This window comes from Hypanus sabinus, chromosome 2, assembly GCF_030144855.1.
Source record: "Hypanus sabinus isolate sHypSab1 chromosome 2, sHypSab1.hap1, whole genome shotgun sequence".
NCBI lineage: Eukaryota > Metazoa > Chordata > Chondrichthyes > Myliobatiformes > Dasyatidae > Hypanus > Hypanus sabinus.
In genome coordinates this window covers 130,514,888-130,537,497 of record NC_082707.1, presented here as the reverse complement: position 1 = coordinate 130,537,497, position 22,610 = coordinate 130,514,888, and the positions used below count along the sequence as shown (strand labels likewise).

Genomic DNA, 22,610 nt, shown 5'->3' with positions numbered 1-22,610 from the left:
TCCAAAGGCATACTGGTTAGCTGATTAACTGATCATTGTAATAGTCCCGTGATGAAGCTAGCATTAAATCAGGCGTTGCAGTGTTGTTGGCAGTGCGATCAAAGGACTTGAAGGCTGCTTTTAGAAACAATGAAAATTCTGATATTAAAAAATATCGTAACCTCTGTAATGGCAAGTTGTTTTAGAAAGGTAATGAATATTTCTTCTTTCAGATACGGCTTTTATCAGAGGATTGTGGTAAACATTTGATGGGTGTAGAGGACTTGCTCCAGAAACATGCACTGCAGGAAGCTGACATTGTGGTTCAAGCAGATAGAATGAAAATGATCAACGCAGGAGCACTCAAGTTTACTGAAGGAGAAGGTGAATTTTAATTTCCTGTACTGTCCACCCCTCCTCTGCATCACCTTGCACACACTGTTTAGCCTTATTGTAATCAGCCTGAATGGATAAAAAAAAACTTCTCAAGTAATTGACACAAGCGTTGATTTATACTTACATGACTTTGCCTGTTGTGTGTGTCTCTTTGTGTACGTGTGAATAATATGACTAGTCCGAAACTCAGGTCTTAACAGATACTCTCTGCCAGGCTTTTTCATGGCTAGATATTACTGGGGGAACAAATGGAATAATTTAGCCATACTTCAAAGTCTCTTTGGGGGTAAAAAATACAACATTCCCATTGATTGCTGTGAATCTCTTACACATTACCTCTTAAAGTGGAGAAGGAATAATTGATGCGGCCTTGAGAAGCTTTTGGGGAGCACGAAAAGGCCATGTTCCTCTTGCAGAAGAAGCAGACTATGACACAAACTGCCCGTTCCGCTGCCCTGTCAGGTCCCATCTGACCCATCTGTGGAACAGCTGGCAGTTTCCACGTTGCAACATCAGCCACCTCAGAGCTCACAAAATCAGAACAGTGCATGGAATATTCTGAATGGTTAATGCAATGCTGCGACTCCTGTGTTGAAGTAGATGTAATGGAGGTCCTGAAATTGATGTCAGTTTCACAGAATGACCATCGAGAACACCATATGTTTATGACCATCCTTTTGGCAGAATCCAGTCCATTATGTGGAGAGACTCTGACAACACTGTTGTTGGAGGAACTCAGCAGGTCAGGCAGCATCTATGGAAAAGAGCAGGAAGGGTCTCACCCTGAAGAGTCGACTGTTCACTCTTTTCTGTAGATGCTGCCTGACCTACTGATTTCCTCCAGCATCTTGTGTGTGTTGCTTTGGATTTCCAGCATCTACAGATTTTTTCATGTTTCTCTCTATTGATATGTGCCGGCTGGTGGCATAGTGGCATCAGTGCTGGACTTTGGGGCGGAAGGTCCTGAGTTCAATTCCAGCCGGCTCCCATCCGTGCTGAGTTGAGCAACTCGACCTCATAAAAAGATAATTGCCTGCTACAAAAACATCAGCAGCAAAAAAGTTGATGGCCTATGCTCTCTTGTGAGTTGAAAAGCAATTTCTCTCTTTCTTCTCTCTCTCCCTCTCTCTACTGCCATGCTTATTACTGAAACATGGCCTGTGCATTAAGTACAGCTATTGCATTATTTAGTAATGTGTTATAACATTATATTACGATATTATCTCATTTGGTGATTACAGTTTAGAGGAGGTTGTGTCTACCTAAATGTATTTCTCAGATCTGACCAAATTAAGATAATGCCAGTGCATTTTCAACAATAAAGCCATTGATTACAGAAGAGTTTCTTTTTCTAGGTTACACACCCTGTGATCCCAATATAATCAAGGATCGTGTCAATCATCTGGAATTGTGCTATGAGGAGCTTTGTACATTGGCAGCCGAAAGGAAAGCCCGCCTTGAGCAATCACGCCGTTTTTGGACATTCTTCTGGGAGATGGCTGAAACTGAGAGCTGGATTCGAGAAAGAGAGCAGATCTTCTCATCACAAGATTATGGGAAAGATATTACCAGCATTATGATTCTGCAAAACAAACATAAAACACTGGAAGATGAATTAGCTGGTCTCAGGACTCAACTGCAGCAAACAATTAAACTGGGCAATGATATGATTGCAGAGAACCACTTTGCTTCACCTGAGATCAAGAAACGCATTGCGGAAGTTCTTGCGATGTGGAAGGACTTGGAGGAATTGGCGGCTTTCCGCAAGCAAAATCTTCTGCATGCTCAAAGCTGCTTCCAGTATCAAGTGGATGCAGATGATCTCAAAACCTGGTTACAGGACACTTACCGTATTATGTCTTCAGATGATGTCGGCCATGACGAATTTTCAACACAGACACTGGTGAAGAAACAAAGAGACCTTACAGATGAAATCATGAAGTCTGCGACAGCAGTTGATAGCCTAAATAAACAGCTTCAGAGCCTCCCAGACGAATTCAGAAAATTACCAGAGATAGTGGACCGACAGAGGGAGATAAAGGAGCTCTATACAGACCTGGTGGCCCTTTCAGATCTCCGGAGGCAGCAACTCCAGGATGCTCTCGCTCTCTATGTGATGTTTCGTGAAGCTGATGCATGTGATTTGTGGATGACTGAGAAAGAGAAGTGGCTGGAGGGAATCGAGATTCCAAATAAAATAGAGGATTTGGAAGTGGTACAACACAGGTACAAGCTGATTATTTATCTTGTACTTTCAGTAAGACTGTTCAGATCAAATATATCAGTCTCACAGTCATTTAAATGACACATTTTAAAGTCCTGAATATTTGCAAGTGCAGATAAAGTAACACGTGGGCTCTTCAGAAAGCATTTCTGTGTCAGTACCATCATCTCTGGAATATGAATGGTTAAGAAGGGAACAGAAAGAGATTTTCAAAATTATGACGTGGAAGGATAAATAGTGAAACATTATTTCCACTTATTGGAATATTTTGCCTCAAAATGCTTTTATAGAGAAGCAATTTAAAATGAAACTGGATAAGCATTTGGAAAGAATGCATTTGAAAGGCTGCAAGGATAAAGTAGATTTAACCGCAGAGCATCTATTGAAAAAGCACAATATGGGTATTTTAGGCTAACTCACCTGATGGGAAACCAGCACGTTTTCCTCTCCACTCAATATGACTCCCCATTTACTTGAATGGAAACAAAATCAACTAGGACTTAAGGATGGCGTTATACCCAGTTTCATCCATTTTCTCATGGGTGCATTGGGTTCAGTTGCTCGAAATGAAGGCAAGTTCTTTTAAAATTTAAGTTTTAGAGATCCTACATCCTTACACCGATACCAAAAGAGGTGCGTAAGGCATTCCTCCTCTCCGCTAGCCAGCAGGTCATTCTCAGCCAAGGTGTAGCACCTGCTTAGTACCCCCCCACACAAAAAAACCCCATCAGGGTGACATGAAACCATAGCAACAGGTGGTGGATGGTCCCATGAGCAGCAGGTGTGTACCTTTGGCAGGTAGACAATATCTGAAGAGTATAGATAATGGCTGAGGTCACCTGTCTTGTGAAGACGCTGCCAAGAAGAAGGCAATGGCAAACCACTACTGCAGAAAAATTTGCCAAGATCAATCATGGTCATTGACCATGTTTGCCCACATCATACAACATGGCTCATAATGATGGCGATGATGATGACATCCTTAAATATTTGTTGATTGGGTATAAATTATTCCATGTTGAATATAGATTTAACTAAAGTCACTCTGCTGCCTACATGCAGTGCAAGTTATGGAAGCCTCCAGGGTACTTAGGGACTTCAAATGTTTCAGGAGCTTTAACAATTATCACATAGACAGTCAGTGCTTTGAAAGATATTCAAAGGAAGATATTACAGCTATATGGCACTCAGTCACTTTTACAGGTTGACCATTATGAAGGGTAGTTTACTACTGACAGATGACATAGTAAGCTGCTTTCACAACACACTTAAAATGATGGAGGAACTCAGCAAGTCAGGAAGCATCTAGGAATATACAATTTATTCCCCTTCATAGATGCTGCCTGACTTGCTGAGTTCCTCCAGTATTTTGTGTGTGGTGTTCAAGATTTCCAGCATCTGCAATATCTCTTACGTTTATGATGAACTGCTTTCACAGCAAGTTAATTCAGTGTTATTCAACATCTCCGTGGCATAATATAATTGATAAAACACTAATGGTGTTGTATAATGCATTTCCATGAAAGTGCACTTTTGTTTATTGTGATTTTAAAAGGATGCTGTAATCTATATTAACGCTGTTCCATACTTCTTTTAGATTTGAAACACTGGGACAAGAAATGAACAATCTGGAGTCTCGGATCAATGAAGTAAATAAGGCAGCAAACCATCTGATAGAGAGTGGTCACCCCAGCACTCAGGAAGTTAAAACATGTCAGGATCATGTGAACCAAAGGTACCTCTTTAATTTCTTTTCAGTTGCAGAAGATAGGCTCTGAAGTATTTTTTTTTGACCTGAGAAAGAATGTTCCAAGCCTCAAAAAATAAGTGGAAAGATTATTTATCCTATTTAACTCTACTTGAGAGATGCGCACAGATTATTTCTCCTTCCGCATTTGGTGCCTAACTTCTTCTTTTCAATGGATCTTTCCCTTTATCTTTTGTATTCTTCAGCAAGCATGAATTCATCACATTTATTGAATAGCTGTACATTTTTTTTTCACAGGGTATTTACCTTTTCACAGTAGGCAGATGGTTATCTAAATATATAAGCAAAATCCTGTGGTTGCTGGAAATTTGAGATAAAACAGAAAATTCTACAAGTTCTCAGCAGAATAGGTAACATTTATGGAAAGATCATTGGACAATGATTGGGAAGGGTAGAAGCACCAGGACTTAGAACATAGAACAGTGCTACCTAGCCCAGGTCCTTCAGCCCATGATGTTATGCTGAATTTTTAACCTCCTCCAAAATCAATCTCGCCCTTCCCTCCTTCATAAAGCTCTATTTTCTATCATCCATGTGCCTGTCCAAAATTATCTTAAATGTCCTCTATATTTCTGGCCTCTACCACTTCCCCGGCAGTGTTTTCCAGGCACCTACCAGTCTCTGTCTAAAATAAAACTCCCTTTGACACCCAATCCAATTTTCCTCTAATCACCTTAAAATTATGCCCTCTCACATTTGCCAATGCCGCCGAGGGGGAAAAAATCATTGGCTCTCCATCCTATCTATGCCTCTTATCAAGTCACCTCTCATCCTCCTCTCCAAAGAGAAAGCCCCAGCTCACTGAACCTATCTTCATAAGACATGCCCGCTATACTAGGCAGCATTCTGATAAGACTCTATACTTTTTTAGAGATTGACATCCTTCCCATAATGAGGTGACCAAATGAAACACAATGCTCCAAATGTGGTCTAACCAGAGTTTGATGCAGCTGCAACATTACCTCAGCTCTTGAACTCAAACTCCTGACCAACCAAGAACAACATGCCATATGTCGCCTTAACCACTCAATCAACTGAGGGGTCTATGGACATGAACCATAAGAGCTTTCTGATCCTCCACCCTGTTAGGAATCCTGTCATTAATCTTGTATTCTACCTTCAAGTTTGGTCTCTCAAAGTGAAACACTCCACACATTTTCAAATTGAATTCCATCTGCCACTTCTCAGCCCAGCTCTGCACCCTATCCACGTCCCTTTATAGCCTACAACAAACTTCTGAACTATCCACAACATCGCTAAGTCAGATATTGTATGATTTGATTTGTGGAGGGAAGAGGCTGAGGAATGACAGATATTCAGGGAGTGGATACATCTGGTAGGAGGCGGAAGGCCAGTACTTGAGATTGGATGGAGGTCAATATTTCAATATTTTCTTTGCCCTGTAGGCTTCTCATGATAGTACCATGATGGGAAGACCTTGTGCTCCGGGAACTGCCCAAAGTTAGGCACTTCTTGGGCAATGTGGTCCAAGTTCCCCTCCAGTGCTCCATAAAGAGAGTGAATGGGGAAACTACCTCATTTCAGAAATGACATCGGTGGCACAAGGTGATTAAAGCCAGTAAAAGTTGTTTGAATTTTCAGAGTAACCATCAGAAATGGTCATTAGCAAGTACCAGTATGACACTGCTGAAAAAGGTGGCATTTTGCAGTGGAACTCAAAGGGAAATTTGACTTAACAAACCTGTGACAGACAGCTTTGGAATAGCCGTTCTATCTTGGATCTTCCTGTAAGGGAAGGAGTGCCTACAGTCCATCATTGACAGGATTGGTTGTATTGGGAGTCCTGCATGGGAAACTCAATAGAGACACTGTTGCTGGAAGTGCCGTGGTGGCTTAGTCCTGAGCAATGAGATGGTCAGTGGAGATGGCTGATTCACAACTGATGCTTGATCTCAGGGATCTCCACATAGTTGCTGTTTTTGACTCATGAACTGTGTGAGTAATTCACTTATTTTCACCCTGATCCAGATAAAGGTTCCCAACCCAAAACATTGATTGTACATTAAACACCACAAATTTTGCCTGAACTACTGAGTTCCTCCATAATTTATTTTAGACGATAAGATCATAAGATTTACGAGCAGGATTAGGCCATTTGGCCCATCGAATCTGATCCACCATTTTATCATGACTGTTCCATTTTCTCTCTCAGCCCCATTCTCCTCCCTTCTCCCCATATCCTTTCATACTCCGACTAATCCAATCTCTGCCTTAAATATGCCCAATGACTTGGCCTCAACAGCTGCCTGTGGCAGTGAATTCCACAGATTCACCCCCTGGCAGAAGAAATTCTTTCTCATTCCCATTCTAAAATGACGTCCCTCTACACTGAGGGTATGTCCTCTGGTCTTAGACTCCCTACCATCGGAAGCATTCCCTTCACACTCACTCTATCAAGGTCTTTCAACATTCGTTAGTTTTCAATGAGGCCACTCTTCGTAGCTCCTTATTTTCATCTTGTAGCTTTCTTTTAACTCTTTATTTGGGGAGGTTGGTGAACCCACATGCCCAAGGTTGTACAAGTAAAGGGATTTCATTTGGGGATTGCCGGCGTCGCTATAATGCTCAGCTGTTTCTGGAAGCGGTTGTCTGCCAGCATTTGCCTAAGTATAGAGGTGTGAGTTGGCACTAATTTGGGCCAAGTATAAGACTTTTATTTTGATTTTATAAGCTACATAGATTTACAACAAGAAACAATCTGCAGATGCTGGAAATCAAGGTAACACACACAAAATGCTAGAGGAACTCAGCAGGCCAGGCAGCCTCTGTGGAAAAGAGTAAACAGTTGATGATTCAGGCTGGCACCTTTCTTCAGGATTGCAAAAAAGAGATGAGAAGTCAGGGTAAGGAGGTGAGGGGACGGGATGGAAGAAGTACAATGTAGTAGGTAATAGGTGAAACTAGGAGAAGGGGAGTGGGAAAGTGAGAAAGAGCTGGGAAGTTGATTGGTGAAAGAGATAAAGTGCTGGGGAAGGGGGAATCTGATTGGAGAGGACAGAAGGCCATGGGGAAAAAGGGAAGGTTTTCAACATTTTTAATAACTTGATTCTTCTGAGGTTGAAACTCATCCACCACCACTTTTCTAACTTACAGTTCCTTATGGATATAAATCAAACATCTCTCTAAATTCAAAACCTTTCTCAATATATATTATAGCAGTTTCCTGGTTGATCTGATGCAACTTTGTTTTTGTTTAGAGCTCAATTTTAAAAATGATGCAAGGAAGAGTGAGAGATTATTATGTGCACAGTACATATCCCCCCAGAAGAACTTGATGCAGGCAGAGCATAATGTCAATTGCATGAAGCTGGCTGGGCCATATGAAGTTGGTGTGCTGCTGCAACAAAATAATTGTTGCACGTTAATTCTGCTTCATTTTTCTTGCTAGTATTTAGAGCTTTGAATAATGTAAACACTTATTCACTGATAATGGTTGGTCCCAATATGTTTAGGCATTGCGGCTTCACACTGCAGCCAAGTGCAAAAAGAAGGCATTTGATTGTAGGGCTAGAGATTTTCCAGTTTACTACCTGACTGAAGATATTCTGATTTCAATATCAAAGCGTCTGACATGACCCTAGTACACTGCAGATCATTTGGCCCAAGATGTTATGCTGGCCCTTTAACCTACTCCAAGATCAACTGAGCCCCTCCCTCCCTCCAATTCACTTTGAGTCTCTTAAGTGCCCCTAATGTATCTGCCTCTACCACCACCCTTCAATACTTGCCACTCTCTGTACGTATAAAAAAAACCTACTTCTGACTCCCCCTATATTTTCCTGCAATCACCTTAAAATTATCCCCTCTCACATTATCCATTGCTGCCCTGGCTAAGAGGTGTTGGCTGTTCACTCCGCTAATGACTCTTACCATCTACAATCCTCTTATCATCTATCCTCCTTCACTCTAAAGGGAAGAGCCAAGTTTACTCATCCTAAGCTCATAAGACATGCTGACTAATCCAGGCATCATCCCGGTAAATCTCCTCTACACCCTCCCTAGAGCTTCCACATCCTTCCTATAGTGAGAACAGAACACAATATTCCAAGTGTTGTCAAGTTTTATAGTGCTGCATTTCAACCCCCTCCGAATGAAGGCCAACAGTCATACACCTTCTTAACCACTCTATTAACATGTGGAATCGTAGTGGTTACTGTTGGCATAATTAACACAATTGTGTCATTCACCCGCTTATTTCCCAGTGACCTCTATCCTCGGCTCATCAGTTCCTCCAGCTTTCCTGCCACTGACTTACATTAGGAGGTACATTATAGTAGCCAACTAACCTACCACCATGTGTTTGGGATTAGGGAGGAGAATGGAGAACCTAGGGCAAACCCATGTTTCACAGGGAGAATTTGCAAACCCCATACAGTACCCAAAGAGAGGATTCAACTCAGGACACCAGAGCAGCAGCAGTTTAACACTATGCCTTAAATTGCCCTGTTGACATAGGTGGGATTTGAACTCATTTCTACACATCAGGAAATTGTAAAATTCTGTGTAAATATACTATCTCTTGATTAATATTCCAATTCAAAACTCAAATCTCATTAAGCCTCTTGTACTGGAAATTCATATGCTCATAAAAAATGCATTAAATACCCTGCTCTACAGAGTATGCCTCTTTGTCCAAATGTGGTTGGTTTGCAATCTTTGTGCACATACCTTGAGTGAAAGTGTATGCATGTTTGAAATGCAAATCACATTCGTTATCATATTAGATTGTGTTAAGCACAAGTTAGTTTCATGCATTTTAAATCACAGATGAAGTCAACCAGTGCCATTGATGTAACTGAGCACTGCATTCAACCACAAGTGAAAGTCATTGAGCCGCTGCTCCGGCACATGACCAAGCTCAAGTTCACAACTGAATCTCAGGATTCATCAAACAGACCCTGCCGTCTTGGGAAATGGATCAAAATGGTCCTCAGCACCGGGGGGGGGCTGCAATTCTTGTCTCCTTATTAAGTACCTCCAGTGATCCAAACTCCATAACCCTCTGCAGAACAGAATTCTAGAGATTTATCACCTTCCATGAGAAGCAATTTTAATGAATACCTCAATTTTAAATGAGTGATCTTTTTCAGATCTCACTAATGGAAACTATCTCAACATTTACCATGTCATGGGACCTTGTATGTTTCATAAACTCTGAATAATACAGGTCTAACATATTTGGCTGTTTATGATAGGGCACCCCTCTAATCACAGGGACCGATCTGGTGAATCTCTTATGGTCTCCTTCAGTACTAATAGATTCTCTGACATGAAGGAGCTGCATGCATCTTTTATAAGATTCTTGTTAATATTCTTTACAGATGGATGATATTCCAGAAGTTATTTGGATTGAAGAAGAACAATGTGAACTCTGCATTAAGCCTTCAGAATTATTATCTTGAGTGTGATGAGACGAAAGTTTGGATCTGTGAGAAAAACAAGCTCATTGAATCAACTCTGGATCTGGGAACTGACTTGGCTAGTGTTATGACTATTCAAAGGAAATTGAGTGGGATTGAGAGGGACCTGGCTGCCATTGAATCCAGACTTCCAGAATTGCAGAAAGTAGCTCATACATTGGCAGATGAATATCCCAATCATGCTCCTGAAATCCTGAAAAGGCTTAAGGAAATCAATGATGTTTGGGATGAGTTGAAACACACTGTTCAAGGTCATGAGGAATCACTTGGCGAGGCCAGCAAATTGCAGAAATTTCTGCAAGACTTAGATGACTTTCAGCAGTGGTTATCCAAAACACAAAAAGCTATTGCTTCTCAGGAAGAGCCAAACTCCTTACCTGAAGCAGAAATGCTCCTCAGGCAACACAATGCCATTAAAAATGAGGTGGAGCGCTATGAAGAAGATTACCAAAGGATCAGAGATAGTGGAAATATCATAACTCGGGAAGAAACAGACCCACAGTTTGAAATATTAGAACAGCAATTGAAGGGATTGGAGACTGGTTGGAAAGAGCTTCAACAGATGTGGGAAAACAGAAAAGATCTTCTCTCTCAGTCTCATGGATATCAGCAGTTCCTCAGGGACAGCAAACAAACAGACACCATTCTCACCAATCAGGTACTTTATTGTCATAATTTGTAATACACCTATAGACTTAACATTAATGCAAATACTAAAGGACGCTAAATGTGGTGGAAATCACCTGTAAAATAAATAAATAAATAAATAAATAAATAAATAAATAAATAGATAGATAGATAGATACACGTGGTTAGACACAAAACAAAATTAGGAAGTTTCATTCTGTTTAGTTTTTGTCTCAAGCTGAGAATACTACCACACTTGTACAAATAGGGTATTTGTAAAGTGAACATCTCTGCTAAGGTTTTAGTGTTTATATACACAGTGTCTACTTTATAGGTTAGAACTCAACACAGTCTGGTCCACCACTGCTGTAGCCCATCCACTTCAAGGTTCAATGTGTTGTGCATTCAGAGATGCTCTTCTGCACACTACTGTTGTAATGCATGGTTAATTGAGTTACTGTCACCTTCCTGTCGGCTTGAACCAGTCTGGATCTAACCTCCCTGATTAACAAGACATTTTCATTCACAGAACTACCACTCGCAAATTTTTTTTGTTTGTTTTTTTGCACCATTCTCTGTAAACTCTAAAGACTATTGCATGGAAAAATCCCAGGAGATCAGCAGTTTCTGAGAAACTAAAACCACCCTGTGTGACGCCAACAATCATTTCACAGTCAAAGTCACTTAGATCACATTCCTTCCCCATTCTGATGTTTGGTCTGAACAACAACTGAACCTCTTGACCATGTCTGCATCCTTTATGCATTGAGTTGCTGCCACATGATTGGCTGATTAGATATTTGCATTAATGAGCAGGTATACCTAATAAAGTGGCCTCTGACTGTATTTTATTACTTTTTCTATCAGAGCAAACTTTGGGAATGCATTGATAATTTACTCTGCTTCTAATTGCAAAATATCCTTCCAGGATATTGCATTCTGTAAGTTATTCCATGGTAAATTTAACTGAAAAAACACTAGAATGATACTTTTTTGGACCTTAACCTGGGAATCTATCTGAAATCCTTTATTCATTGATTTAGTTATTTAAATATTTCATCCATTTTGATTTTATTCCATTCTGCAACGTAGGTTTTAGCCTCAGCTAAAAGTGAATACAGTCCTAAGTAGCGGCAAATGAAAATAATTTTCTGACATTCATTGCATAATCTGATAATGTTTTTGATTATATACCATTGACTAAACAGCAAATATTTTAAAGAAACTGTTTATACATATGAAATCTGAGAATGCTAATATTCAGAATAAATGATTACATAATGTAGCAGTACACAATGCAAGTGGTGTTAGAGTTGTAAGCATTTAAATAGAGAAAATCACCACAATAATAATTAATATATATATGTCCAGCCCCATGATCTAAATTTTGAGGGATGTCATTGACCAGTTTCCTGCAGCAGTTATGTGCTTCTTATCAGTTGGTTAGAGTGTGACAATGGCAAGACCTGAAGTTAGATAGCTTACTAGTTTCATAATTGTGCATAATACACTGTGACTTAGGAGAGAAATTGAAAATGAAGGAAGGAGAAAGCTTATGAGTGTGAAACGATGATAGCTATTCCTAAAGGTTTCTAGAAGTATTTTTGAGTAAACTATAATATTTCCAATAGGAGTACAGCTTAATGCATGTTGAAATGCCCAAAACGTTGGAGGCAGCTGAAGATGCTTTAAAAAAGCAAGAGGGTTTTATGACAAGCATGGATGCCAATGAAGACAAAATCATTGGGACAATTGATGAAGGAGAAAAGCTCATTAAAGATGGAAATATTTTTAAAGACAAGGTGGTTGACAAGGTCAAATCAATCAATGAAAGGTAAGTAAACTTTTAGAAAACAGCTGAATTTGTTAAAGCAATAGCTGAGATTTAATAACGAGATGCATTTTGATATCCTGATTCTAATATGATACCATCATTGCTCTAGGTACAAAAATAATAAGAAGCAAGCTGAAGAGGTGACTGCACATCTTAAAGATAACCGAGATCTTCAGCATTTCCTACAGAACTGCCAAGAGGTTCGTGATTAGAACAAATTATGCCTGTAACTTCATCACAATTCATACAGTTTAATTCAAGCACTTTTAGATTTCAAAAGGAGTGAGTCAGGAGATTCTGTGCATCACACATCACTAGGAGACATTGGAGTGTGTGTAGCTAGAGAGAGAATTCAAAAGGGGGCAGTCAGGTCAACTAGGAGACTTTGGAGTGTACATAATTCTATTGGTAATCTCCAATAAAAAGAAATTAGGTTTATATGGAATGCCCATTGTGTGAGTGAGCCAGTTTTAGAGTGGGGAGTTCAGGCTGTGGCTCCTAGAAGCTTCAGCAAAGAGAGGTGGAGACTGCAGGTAGACCTATTTCATTTAAATTTTCATTAAATGAAAAATTAATTTAATTAATTAATTTTTTTTCATTTAATTTTTCTTTCTTTATTGCACAGTTAGAGCAGTGGGGATGCCCGGCTGAAAGGTGGAGTTCTCCTCTTGCAGGATGTGGGTAGGCAGGGAGACCTTCAGTGTCCTTGATGATGGCATCTGCAAGAAGTGCATCCAGCTGCAGCTCCTTACATGCCGTGATAAAGAACTGGAGTTTGAGCTGGATGAACTGTGGATCATTAGAGAGGCTGATTGACAGGATATATAGAGAGGTAGTTACACTCAAGGTGCAGGACACAGGATGACTGTCAGGAAGGGGAAAAGGAGATTGGCAGCCAGTGCTTCGTACTCCTGTGTCTGATCCCCTCAATAACAGTTGTATCACTTTGTATACTGTTGGAGGGGATGACCCAGCAGGTCTCTGGCACTGAGTTTGGCTCTATAGCTGAGAAATTAAGGGGGAAGAAGAGGAGAGCTGTAGTGATAGGTGATTCAATGGTTAGGGGAACAGACTGGAGGTTCTGTGGAGGAGAACAAGCTTCCCAGATAGTACGTTGTCTGCTGGTGCCAGAGTCAGGGACATCACAAATCAAGTCCACATGTTTTTTTAGTATGCAGGTGGGTATCCCGAGGTCGTGGTCTACGTTGGTACCACTGACGTGGGTGGGAAGGATGACGAGGTCCTGCAAAGTGGCTTCAGGGACTTAGGTGCTAAGTTGCAGGACTGTGATCTCAGGATTTCTACCTGTGCCATGTGCAGATGTGGCCAGAAATAGGAAGATAATACAGTTTAACACATGGCTCAGCAGATGGTGCAGGAGGGTGGGCTTCAGAGTTTTGGATTTTTGGGCTCTCTTCCCGGGAAGGTAGGACCTGTGCAAGCAGGATGGTTTGCACCTAAACTAGAGGGGAAGTAATATCCTTGTGGGAAGGTTTGCTAGCGCTGTATGGGGGTAGGTGGGTTTTGAACTAGAGTTGCATGGGTTGGGAACAAGAGTCAGAGCAAATAATAAAGTGTTTATAGGGAAAGGTGTTAAGCCTGTGTACAAAATCAGGAAGCAAAAGATTGAACATGGTGAGAAGAATGTTCTAAGTTGTGTGTACTTCAATGCAAAAAGAATTGTAGGAAAGACAAATGAGCTTAGGACATGGATCAGCATATGAAATTATGACACTATATCCATTGGTGAGATTTGGTTGCGGGAGGTGCAGGATTGGCAGCTCACTGTTCTGGGGTTCCATTGTTTTAGTGTGATATAGGAGGGATTAAAGGGTAGCATTATTAGAGAAAATGTTACAGCAATGCTCAGACAGGACAAACATGAGATCTTGTTTAGTGAGGCTATATGGGTGGAATTCTGAATAAGAAAGGGATGACCACGTTAATGGGATTATGTTATAGACTACCCAATAGTCAGCAGATTTAGTGAAGCAAATTTGTATAAAGATTGCAAAGAAAACATAATGTTGTGGTAGTAGGTGATTTTAAACCTGGCATATATTGATTGGGACTCCCATACCGTGAAATGGCTGGATGGGAGAGCTTATCAAATGTGTTCAGGAAAGTTTCCTTAATCAATGCATAGAAGTCCCAACTAGAGAGAGTGTGATACTAGACCTCCTATGGGAATGAGACAGGCTGGTGACAGAACTTTGTATAGGGAAACACTTACATCTAGTGATCATAATATTGTTAGTTTCAATATAATTATGGACAAGGGTAGGTCTGGTGTTTGGGTTGAAATTCTAAAAAGGAAAAAGGACAATTTTGTTGCTATTGAAGGGATCTGGTGAGTATGGATTGGGGCAGTTTGTTTTCAGGCAAAGGTGTACTTGGTAAGTGGGAGGCCTTCAGAAGTGAGATTTTGAGAGTGCAAAATATGTATGTTCCTGTCAGAATTAAAAGGCAAGGAAACTTCTTCAGTCAGAGGGTCAAGGGAGTGTGGAATGAGCTGCCAGCACAAGTGTGCATGTGAGCTCAATTTCAATGTTTAAGAGAAGTCTGAATAGGTACATAGATTGTATGAGTATGGAGAAAAATGGTCCCAGTGCAGGCAGATAGGAGTAGGCAGTTTAAATGGTTTCAACATGGACTAGATGGGCCGGGTTCTATGCTGAACTTCTCTGTGACTCTAACAAGCTTAGAAAACCTTGGTTTTAAAGAGATAGTGAGACCCTGGTTAAGAAGAAAGAGCCATAGCAGGTATAGGCAGGAAGGAACAAATGAGGTACATGAAGAGAATAAGAATACTTAAGAAGGAAATCAGGAGGGCTAAAAGAAGGCATGAGGGTGCTCTAGCAGATAAGGTGAAGGAGAATCCCAAGGCTTCTACAGACATACTAAGAACAAGAGGATCTCAAAGAACAAAATTGGCCATCTTTGAACATTAGCACAGAGCCTAAAGAGATGGGAGATTTCTTAATTGGATTTTTTGCATCTGTATTTACTTGGGAGATGGACACAGAGTCTATAGAAGTGAGACAAAATAGCAACTTTGTACTTTGGAATCAGTGATTGCAATTCTATCAACTTCAAGATAGTCATAGAAAAAGTTATGACTGGTCTTCAATTTAAAGTCCTAAATTGGTATCAGACAGGAGCTTTTGATTATTGATTGTGAGAGGCTGTTTGCACAGAAGGGATGTCTGGCAAGTGGGAGGCCTTTAAAAGTGAGATAGGAAGAGTTTAGAGGCAGCATTTTCCTGTGTTCTCGTAACTTCATTAGACACAAGTAAGGTACTGGAAGGCTGGAGGATGGCTACTGTTGTGAATTTATTTAAGAAAGGCAGCAAGGATAAAGCATAGGCCTCTGAACCGCATGTCAGTGGTGGGGCACTTATTGAAAGGGATTCTAAGTGACGGGATTTATTTACATTTGGAAACACAAGCATTAATTATGGATAACCAACATGGCTTTGTGCATAGGAAATAATATCTCACAAACTTAATTGAATTTTTTGAGGGAGTGGCTAAGAGAATTAAGAAAGACAGTCTAATTGCAAGGTTGCTAAGGTCCCATGTGATTGTCTGCTCCAGAAGGTCGTTAAGAGATTAGCTTTATTTGTCACGTGTACATTAAAACATTGAAACACATTGAAATGCATCTTTTTGGCATCAATGACCAACACAGTCCAAGGGTTGTGCTGGGGGCATCCCGCAACTGACGCAATGCTTCTAGCACTGACATAGCATGGTGGCAATTCACTGATCCTAATCATGCAAATCTTTGGAAGGTGGGAAGGAACCGGGCACCCATGGAAAGGAAGTATAAACTCCTTACGGACAGTGGTGGGAATTAATCACTGGTGTTGTAAAGTGATACGCTAGCTGCAAAGCTACCATGCCACCCTGAACAGACCAGAATCAGATTCAGGTTTATTATCACCGGCATGTGACGTGAAATTTGTTAACACAGCAGCAACAGTTCAATGCAATACATAATCCAGCAGAGAGAAAAAAATAAATAAAATAAAACATGATAATAAATAAACAAATAAATCAATTAGGTATATTGAATAGATATTTCTTAAATATGCAAAAACAGAAATACCATATATTAAAAAAGTGAGGTAGTGTCCAAAGCTTCAATGTCCATTTAGGAATCAGATGGCAGAGGGGAAGAAGCTGTTCCTGAATCGCTGAGTGTGTGCCTTCAGGCTTCTGTACCTCCTACCTGATGGTAACAGTGAGGAAAGGGCATGCCCTGGGTGCTGGAGGTCCTTAATAATGGATGCTGCCTTTCTGAGGCACCGCTCCCTAAGGATGTCCTGGATACTTTGGGGGTTAGTGCCCAAGATGGAGCTGACTAGATTTACAACCTTCTGCAGCTTCTTTCGGTCCTGTGCTGTAGCCCCTCCATACCAGACAGTAATGCAGCCTGTCAGAATGCTCTGTATGGTACAGCTATAGAAGTTTTTGAGTCTATTTGATGACATGCCAAATCTCTTTAAACTCCTAATAAAGTATAGCCACTGTCTTGCCTTCTTTATGACTACATCAATATGTTGGGACCAGGTTAGATCCTCAGAGATCTTGATACCCAGGAACATGAAGCTGCTCACTCTCTCCCAGAGCGAGCTTTTTGGTACAAAATTTGCTTGGTGGAAGGAAGTAGAATGTGATGGGGGCGGGGGGTTGTTATTCATATTACAGGCCTATGACCAATTGTGTGCTGTAGGGATTGGTGCTGCGTTTTTGTTATATGTCTATACAGTGGATTCCAGTTAATAGGAACACGTCGAGTACCAGTGTATTTTGGCCCAATTAAATTGCTGCCCAATTAGCCAACATTTCATGGACACTGTTAAAAAGGTGTAAAAAAGATAAACTAGCAATTAACTGCGTAACAAGTTACATATTTAAATGAAATACAGACAAATCAGAATACTACCAATCTACTACAGTACTATAAATCTGTGTATTAGTTCCTATTCTTTATCAATAGAGTAATTCATCCTGTGTATGCTGCTGTGTTCTTTTACTTGTATACAAACAAAATCAGCACAGTCACCTAGTGCAGAAAATAGACTGTACTCATTGTCTTCCTGTATGAGGTAATGGCGTAATCCAACAGTAAATTTCCTGACTCTGTGTTGTCACTAGATCAAGTTCAGATGCATCATCTTCATCACTTTCTTCATCTTCATATTTCCTGCCTTGGTGTTCTGATATAATAATTTCAATGATTGTATCCTCCAAATCTTTATTTTTATTAAAATTCCAGAATTGCATTCAAGATGTAGTATTCCAGAATTGCAACTTTCAAGAACCCTTCAAATTCTTCATAGTTCTCAGCTTGTTGAAGTGAGATCATTTCATTTTCACTCCCGGCTGTTTCTGGCATCTTCAAGCCTGAATGCTTGAAACCACAGTGAGCAAAACAGTTCTGAAATGTCTTATGCTAGTTAGAAACTGCTTGGCAACTTTTTCCCATAACAATTAAGTAGCATAGTGTCCAAAATAGCAAGGGGAATCCCAAATATTTTCTTGATTAGTTTTTGTTCTTAAAGAGTTGTCCCAAATCAGTGCTGCCCCAATTAACCAAAGGCCCAATTAACTGCAATCAACTGTATAGTAATGATTTGGGTGAGGATGTAAGTAGCTTGATTAGTTAGTTTGCAGATGACACCAGTATTGTTGAGCAGTGAAGCAAGTTGTTTGAAGTTCCAACTAGGTGTTGATCAACTAAGAAAGTGAACAAGGAATGGTGGATGGAATTTAACTCGGTCAAGTGTGAAATGATGCATTTTGAGATGTTAAATCTGAGCAGAACCCACGCAGCAAATGGAAGGACTCTGGAGAACGTTGGTGAACAGAGAAACCTTGGAGTACATGCATAGCTGCCTGAACATAGTAGTAGGATAGTGAAGAAGGCATATGGTATGTCTGCCTTCATCAACTGAGGCACAGAGTATAAGAGATGGGGAATTATTTTACAGTAGTACAAAAGTTTTGGTTAGACCACTCTTGGAGCATTGTGTGCAGTTCTGGTTGCCGTACTACAGCGAGCATGTGATTAAACTAGAGGAAGTGCAGAAATGATTCATAATTTTGGGTCCTGGATTGGAAGGCTTGAGTCATAAGGATATAGTGAATAGACTGGGTTCATTTTCCAAGGAGCAAGGGAGGCTGGGCAGTGAAATAACAGAAACGTATAAAGTGATGAGAGCCACAGAATAGGGTAGATAACTAGGGTCTTTATTTCCCAAGCTACTGATATCTAAACTAGGGGACTTGAGTTGAAGTTGTGAGGGAGATTTAGTAGAAATCTGTGGGGTAAATTTTTTACACAGTCATCTACATCTGGAATGGAGGTGATGGAGGCTGCAACAATTAAAATATTTAAGAGGCATCCAGACAGATATTGAAAGGCAAAGACATTCAGGCATATTGAGTTTTTTAAGGCTAGTGGAATTAGTATAGATAGACATGATGATCTGCATAGATTCAGTGGGTCAAAGGGCCTTGTTTCTGCACCACACAGAATTACAACTCTGTGACTCTAATGCCACTGAACAAAGAATAAAGCTCTTTGAAATCAAAAATAAAATGGCTGGAAATATTTGGAAGGTCTGGCAACATTTGTGGAGTGAAATAGGTAATGTTTCATGTTCGCTATCTCATCAGCATTTTCTGGTTTTTCCTAAACCCTGTGTAAAAAGCAATCCAGCTGATTAGAACATCATTCAGCAATGATCATTATATCTGGACTAATGATGTCACAGACTGTTCAATCATATCTATCAGCTTATCATTCTGAAGCTGTGTCATTTAGCAAATGCTAAATTTGCTGCTCCATTAATAGCCAAGAAACCATTTACTATTCTTGCCAATAGTTCATGCTGTGAGATAGGAAGAAGAAAATCACAGCTCTTTTTGCTCCTGAATCCAATGAATATAGTTTAATTAAGCAATTAAATTAAATCTGATAGGTCGAGAGTAAGCAGTGTGATCATCTCTGCATGAGTCAAATTAGAATATAGTCTTTAAAACAACGTTTAAGCAATTGACATTACTAATTAGATATATTGGGTGGTGGGGTGGAGATACGTCTCTACCAAAGGCAGTGTAAGGTGTTCCTTCCTCTGATAGCCTGCAGGTCAAACTTGGGCAGGGTGTTTATCCCCCCTGATCAGGGTCACATGAAGCCATGGGAGCAGGTGGTAGATGGTGGTATAAGCAGCCGGTTCGTATCACAGGTCCTGGTTATGTGGCCACAGATGCCAGGCAATCGATGAAGTGTATTGATAATGGTTGGGTTTACTTGTCTTGTAAAGGTGCTGCCCAGAAGAAGACAAACCCCTTCTGTAAAAAAAAAATTCCTCGGAGGAATCATGGTCATGGAAAGGCCATCATGATTGCCCATGTCATACTGACACGATACATAACGAATGAACGAACAAGACAAAATTCAGCATCCAACCTCTTATTGTGCTGTGATCTTTCAAGCTGTAGTTAATATGGAAATTGTTTGTTACCTGTTTTTCCTTCCAGCTTACTTTTTGGATCAATGAGAAGATGCTAACAGCCCAGGACACTACTTATGACGAGGCTCGCAATCTCCACACAAAATGGCAGAAACATCAAGCATTTATGGCTGAGCTGGCATCAAACAAGGAATGGCTGGACAAAATTGACGAGGTGAAGCGAGGCTGAGGGATGTAAATACGTACGAAAGACTTGTGACAATGTTCCTAAGAGAGCAACTTTTCTGTTCTCAATTTCCTCCTCCTCGTGTTGTTACTGAGTTACAGTTGGCCCTCCTTACCCGCAGGTTCCGCATGCGCAGATTCAGCCAACCGCAGATCGGGAAAACCCAGCCGTTCAGCATTGTTCGCCTCTCGTCTCGTTCATTCGCTACTTGTGTTCTGAGCGAGAGGAAGGAGTTTAAGGCTAGTAAGGGATGGCTGGCTAGTTATGTCAAGGCACTATGGCCTCAAGAACTTAAAGATCACTGGAGAATCGGGATCGGCTGATGCTGAGGCGGCATCAGCGTTCCCAAAAGAGCTACGATGGTTGCGTCTGTACTGAACGTGTACAGTCTTTTTTCTTGTCGTTATTCCCTAAACAATACAGTGTAACAACTGTTTGCATAGCATTTACATTGTATTAGGTATTATAAGTAATCTAGAGATAACTTAAAGCATACGGGAGGATGTGCGTAGGTTATATGCAAATACTACGCCATTTTATATAAGGGATTTGAGCATCCCCATTGTTGGTATCCACAGAGGGTCCCGGAACCAATCCCTCACAGATAAGGAGGGCCGACTGTACTATGTACTTAAATATCTTGTTTAAATATTGTCAGTGCTGGTTTTTATGTCATGTCTTTTCCTGGGAATAAATCCCTACTTAGTAGGACATAACACAGGGCGTTTAGACACCATTGTACTCAGACATAATATATGGACAAGATTTTCTAGATTGTTCATAATCAATAATCTCAGAAAAATCATACTGAAAAATCAGATAAGGTTGTTAAATAATGTATTTTGCCTAGGTTTTGCTGAAACACTTTCTATTTTGATGAGCTGTTTTATAAAATTTCTTCTCCTTGTTATGTTGGTAGATAGATGATCAAAATTAATTTTGTGTTCAGTAACAGTTCCATTTTAAAACTCATTCTGATGTTTCCCACCCCTGTCTTTCTCATTGTTCTTCCAGTTCTATAACATTTTGAGATACCTGTGTTCCTCCAACTCTCACCTTTAGCCCGTGTTTGCCCTTGTTAGATGTACTTTCAACACTCGTGGCCTTACTTTTTGGAGTTTCTTGCTGAACTGCTGTCTTTTGTCTCCACCTTTAAGACATTTCTCAATATCTCTACCTTTTACAATAATGTTTAGTCATTTACTCTTGTGTAGGTCACTACCAAAATTTCTTAATAAATGGCTTTTCAAGTGGCAAGAAAGTTTATACTACATGAAAAGAAGTGCAACATAAAACAGAAGTAATTTTTGCTGTAAATAGATTGAGAACCTGTGTTTTATAAACTTAATGGAGGCTGCCAATAGTTTATTATCCATTATCCACAGAGTAAATATTTCCATCCAGTCAAAATAATAATGCAATTCTTTTAAATCATGTGGAAATCATTCTCCAATGTGCTAATCCGTTTGCATTTTAAATGGAATGCAAATTGTTTTTATGACTTACTGTACCTTATATAATTTGGATATAAAGTATGTCAAGTAGCCGAGTAACATTTCATCTTTCATTTCTGACATCATCCACAACTTAACTTCAATCTTCAGTTTCATTAATTATCCTTTTGATAATTATAAGTAAAATCCCACCAATTCTTATGAGGTATTTATTTACACACTTATTTACATAATTTGCCTTTCTTTTGCTTATCTTTAGGGAAAAAACACAGCAACTTCAGTTGGAAATTGTAGATGATCTAAGCAAATGATATATACTAAAGACAAATAGTGGATTTAATCTTCTTAATCCTATATTCACATTAAAAACAATTTAAAAGATCTCTAAGTAGTGCAGCACGTAAATATTTTAAGATTAGTGTAGGATATTTAGGAATTCTTTTCATTTGGGTTTGAGATTGCTTTCACAGTTCCAAGTCGGCCTGATCAAATTAATAAAATTTTATGTTGTTGGCTTTAGTCACATCTGCATTCAACTTTTGCTATAATAATTTACACCTCCAGTAATATTCTAGCAGTGCTAATAATGTATTTCTTTCTCCATTTAAAATATAACATAGAATAGTACAGCACAGTACTATCCTTTCAGCCCACAAAGTTGTGCCAACATTTTAACCTACTACAAGATCAAACAGACCCCTTCCTCTAACTTAGATTTTACTCTATCCACAACACCACCAGCCTACAAACATACTAACCCATCCCTCCTCTTCCTCATTCAAATCATTTATAAATATCAAAAGAGCAGGTTTGCAGAACAGATCACCGTGGAACACCACTAGTCACTGACCTCCAGTCAGAGTGTGCTCCAACTATTACCACCCTCTGCCTCCTGAGGGCTTGCCAATTCTGAATCCATGCATCCCAGTTTCCCTGGATCCCATGTCCTCTGTCCTTCTGAATGTGCCTACCATGGGGAACCTTGTAGAAAGCCTTACTAAAATCCATATATGTCACATCCACCGCTCTTCCTCCTTAAAATTGTTTTTTCGCTTCCTCAAGAAGGGTCAATCAGGCTCATGAGGCATGACACAGCCATGCTGACCATCCTTAATCAGATTATGCTTCACCAAACGCTTGTTAGTCTTGTCTCTAAGAATCCTCTCCAATAGTT

General features: G+C 40.0%; 1 protein-coding gene across 5 annotated transcripts in view; it reads left to right on the top strand.

The window, feature by feature from the left end:
• Positions 1-22,610, top strand: part of LOC132383862 (spectrin beta chain, non-erythrocytic 1-like) — a 319,162-nt gene that overhangs the window by 192,002 nt on the left and 104,550 nt on the right. For all 5 annotated transcript variants that reach the window (XM_059955064.1, XM_059955073.1, XM_059955068.1 and 2 more), the window contains exons 13-19: positions 213-363; positions 1,731-2,601; positions 4,197-4,334; positions 9,710-10,466; positions 12,067-12,269; positions 12,379-12,469; positions 19,824-19,970. In XM_059955064.1, coding sequence (XP_059811047.1) covers positions 213-363; positions 1,731-2,601; positions 4,197-4,334; positions 9,710-10,466; positions 12,067-12,269; positions 12,379-12,469; positions 19,824-19,970 — 2,358 coding nt within the window. The remainder of the gene's footprint in view (positions 1-212; positions 364-1,730; positions 2,602-4,196; positions 4,335-9,709; positions 10,467-12,066; positions 12,270-12,378; positions 12,470-19,823; positions 19,971-22,610) is intronic.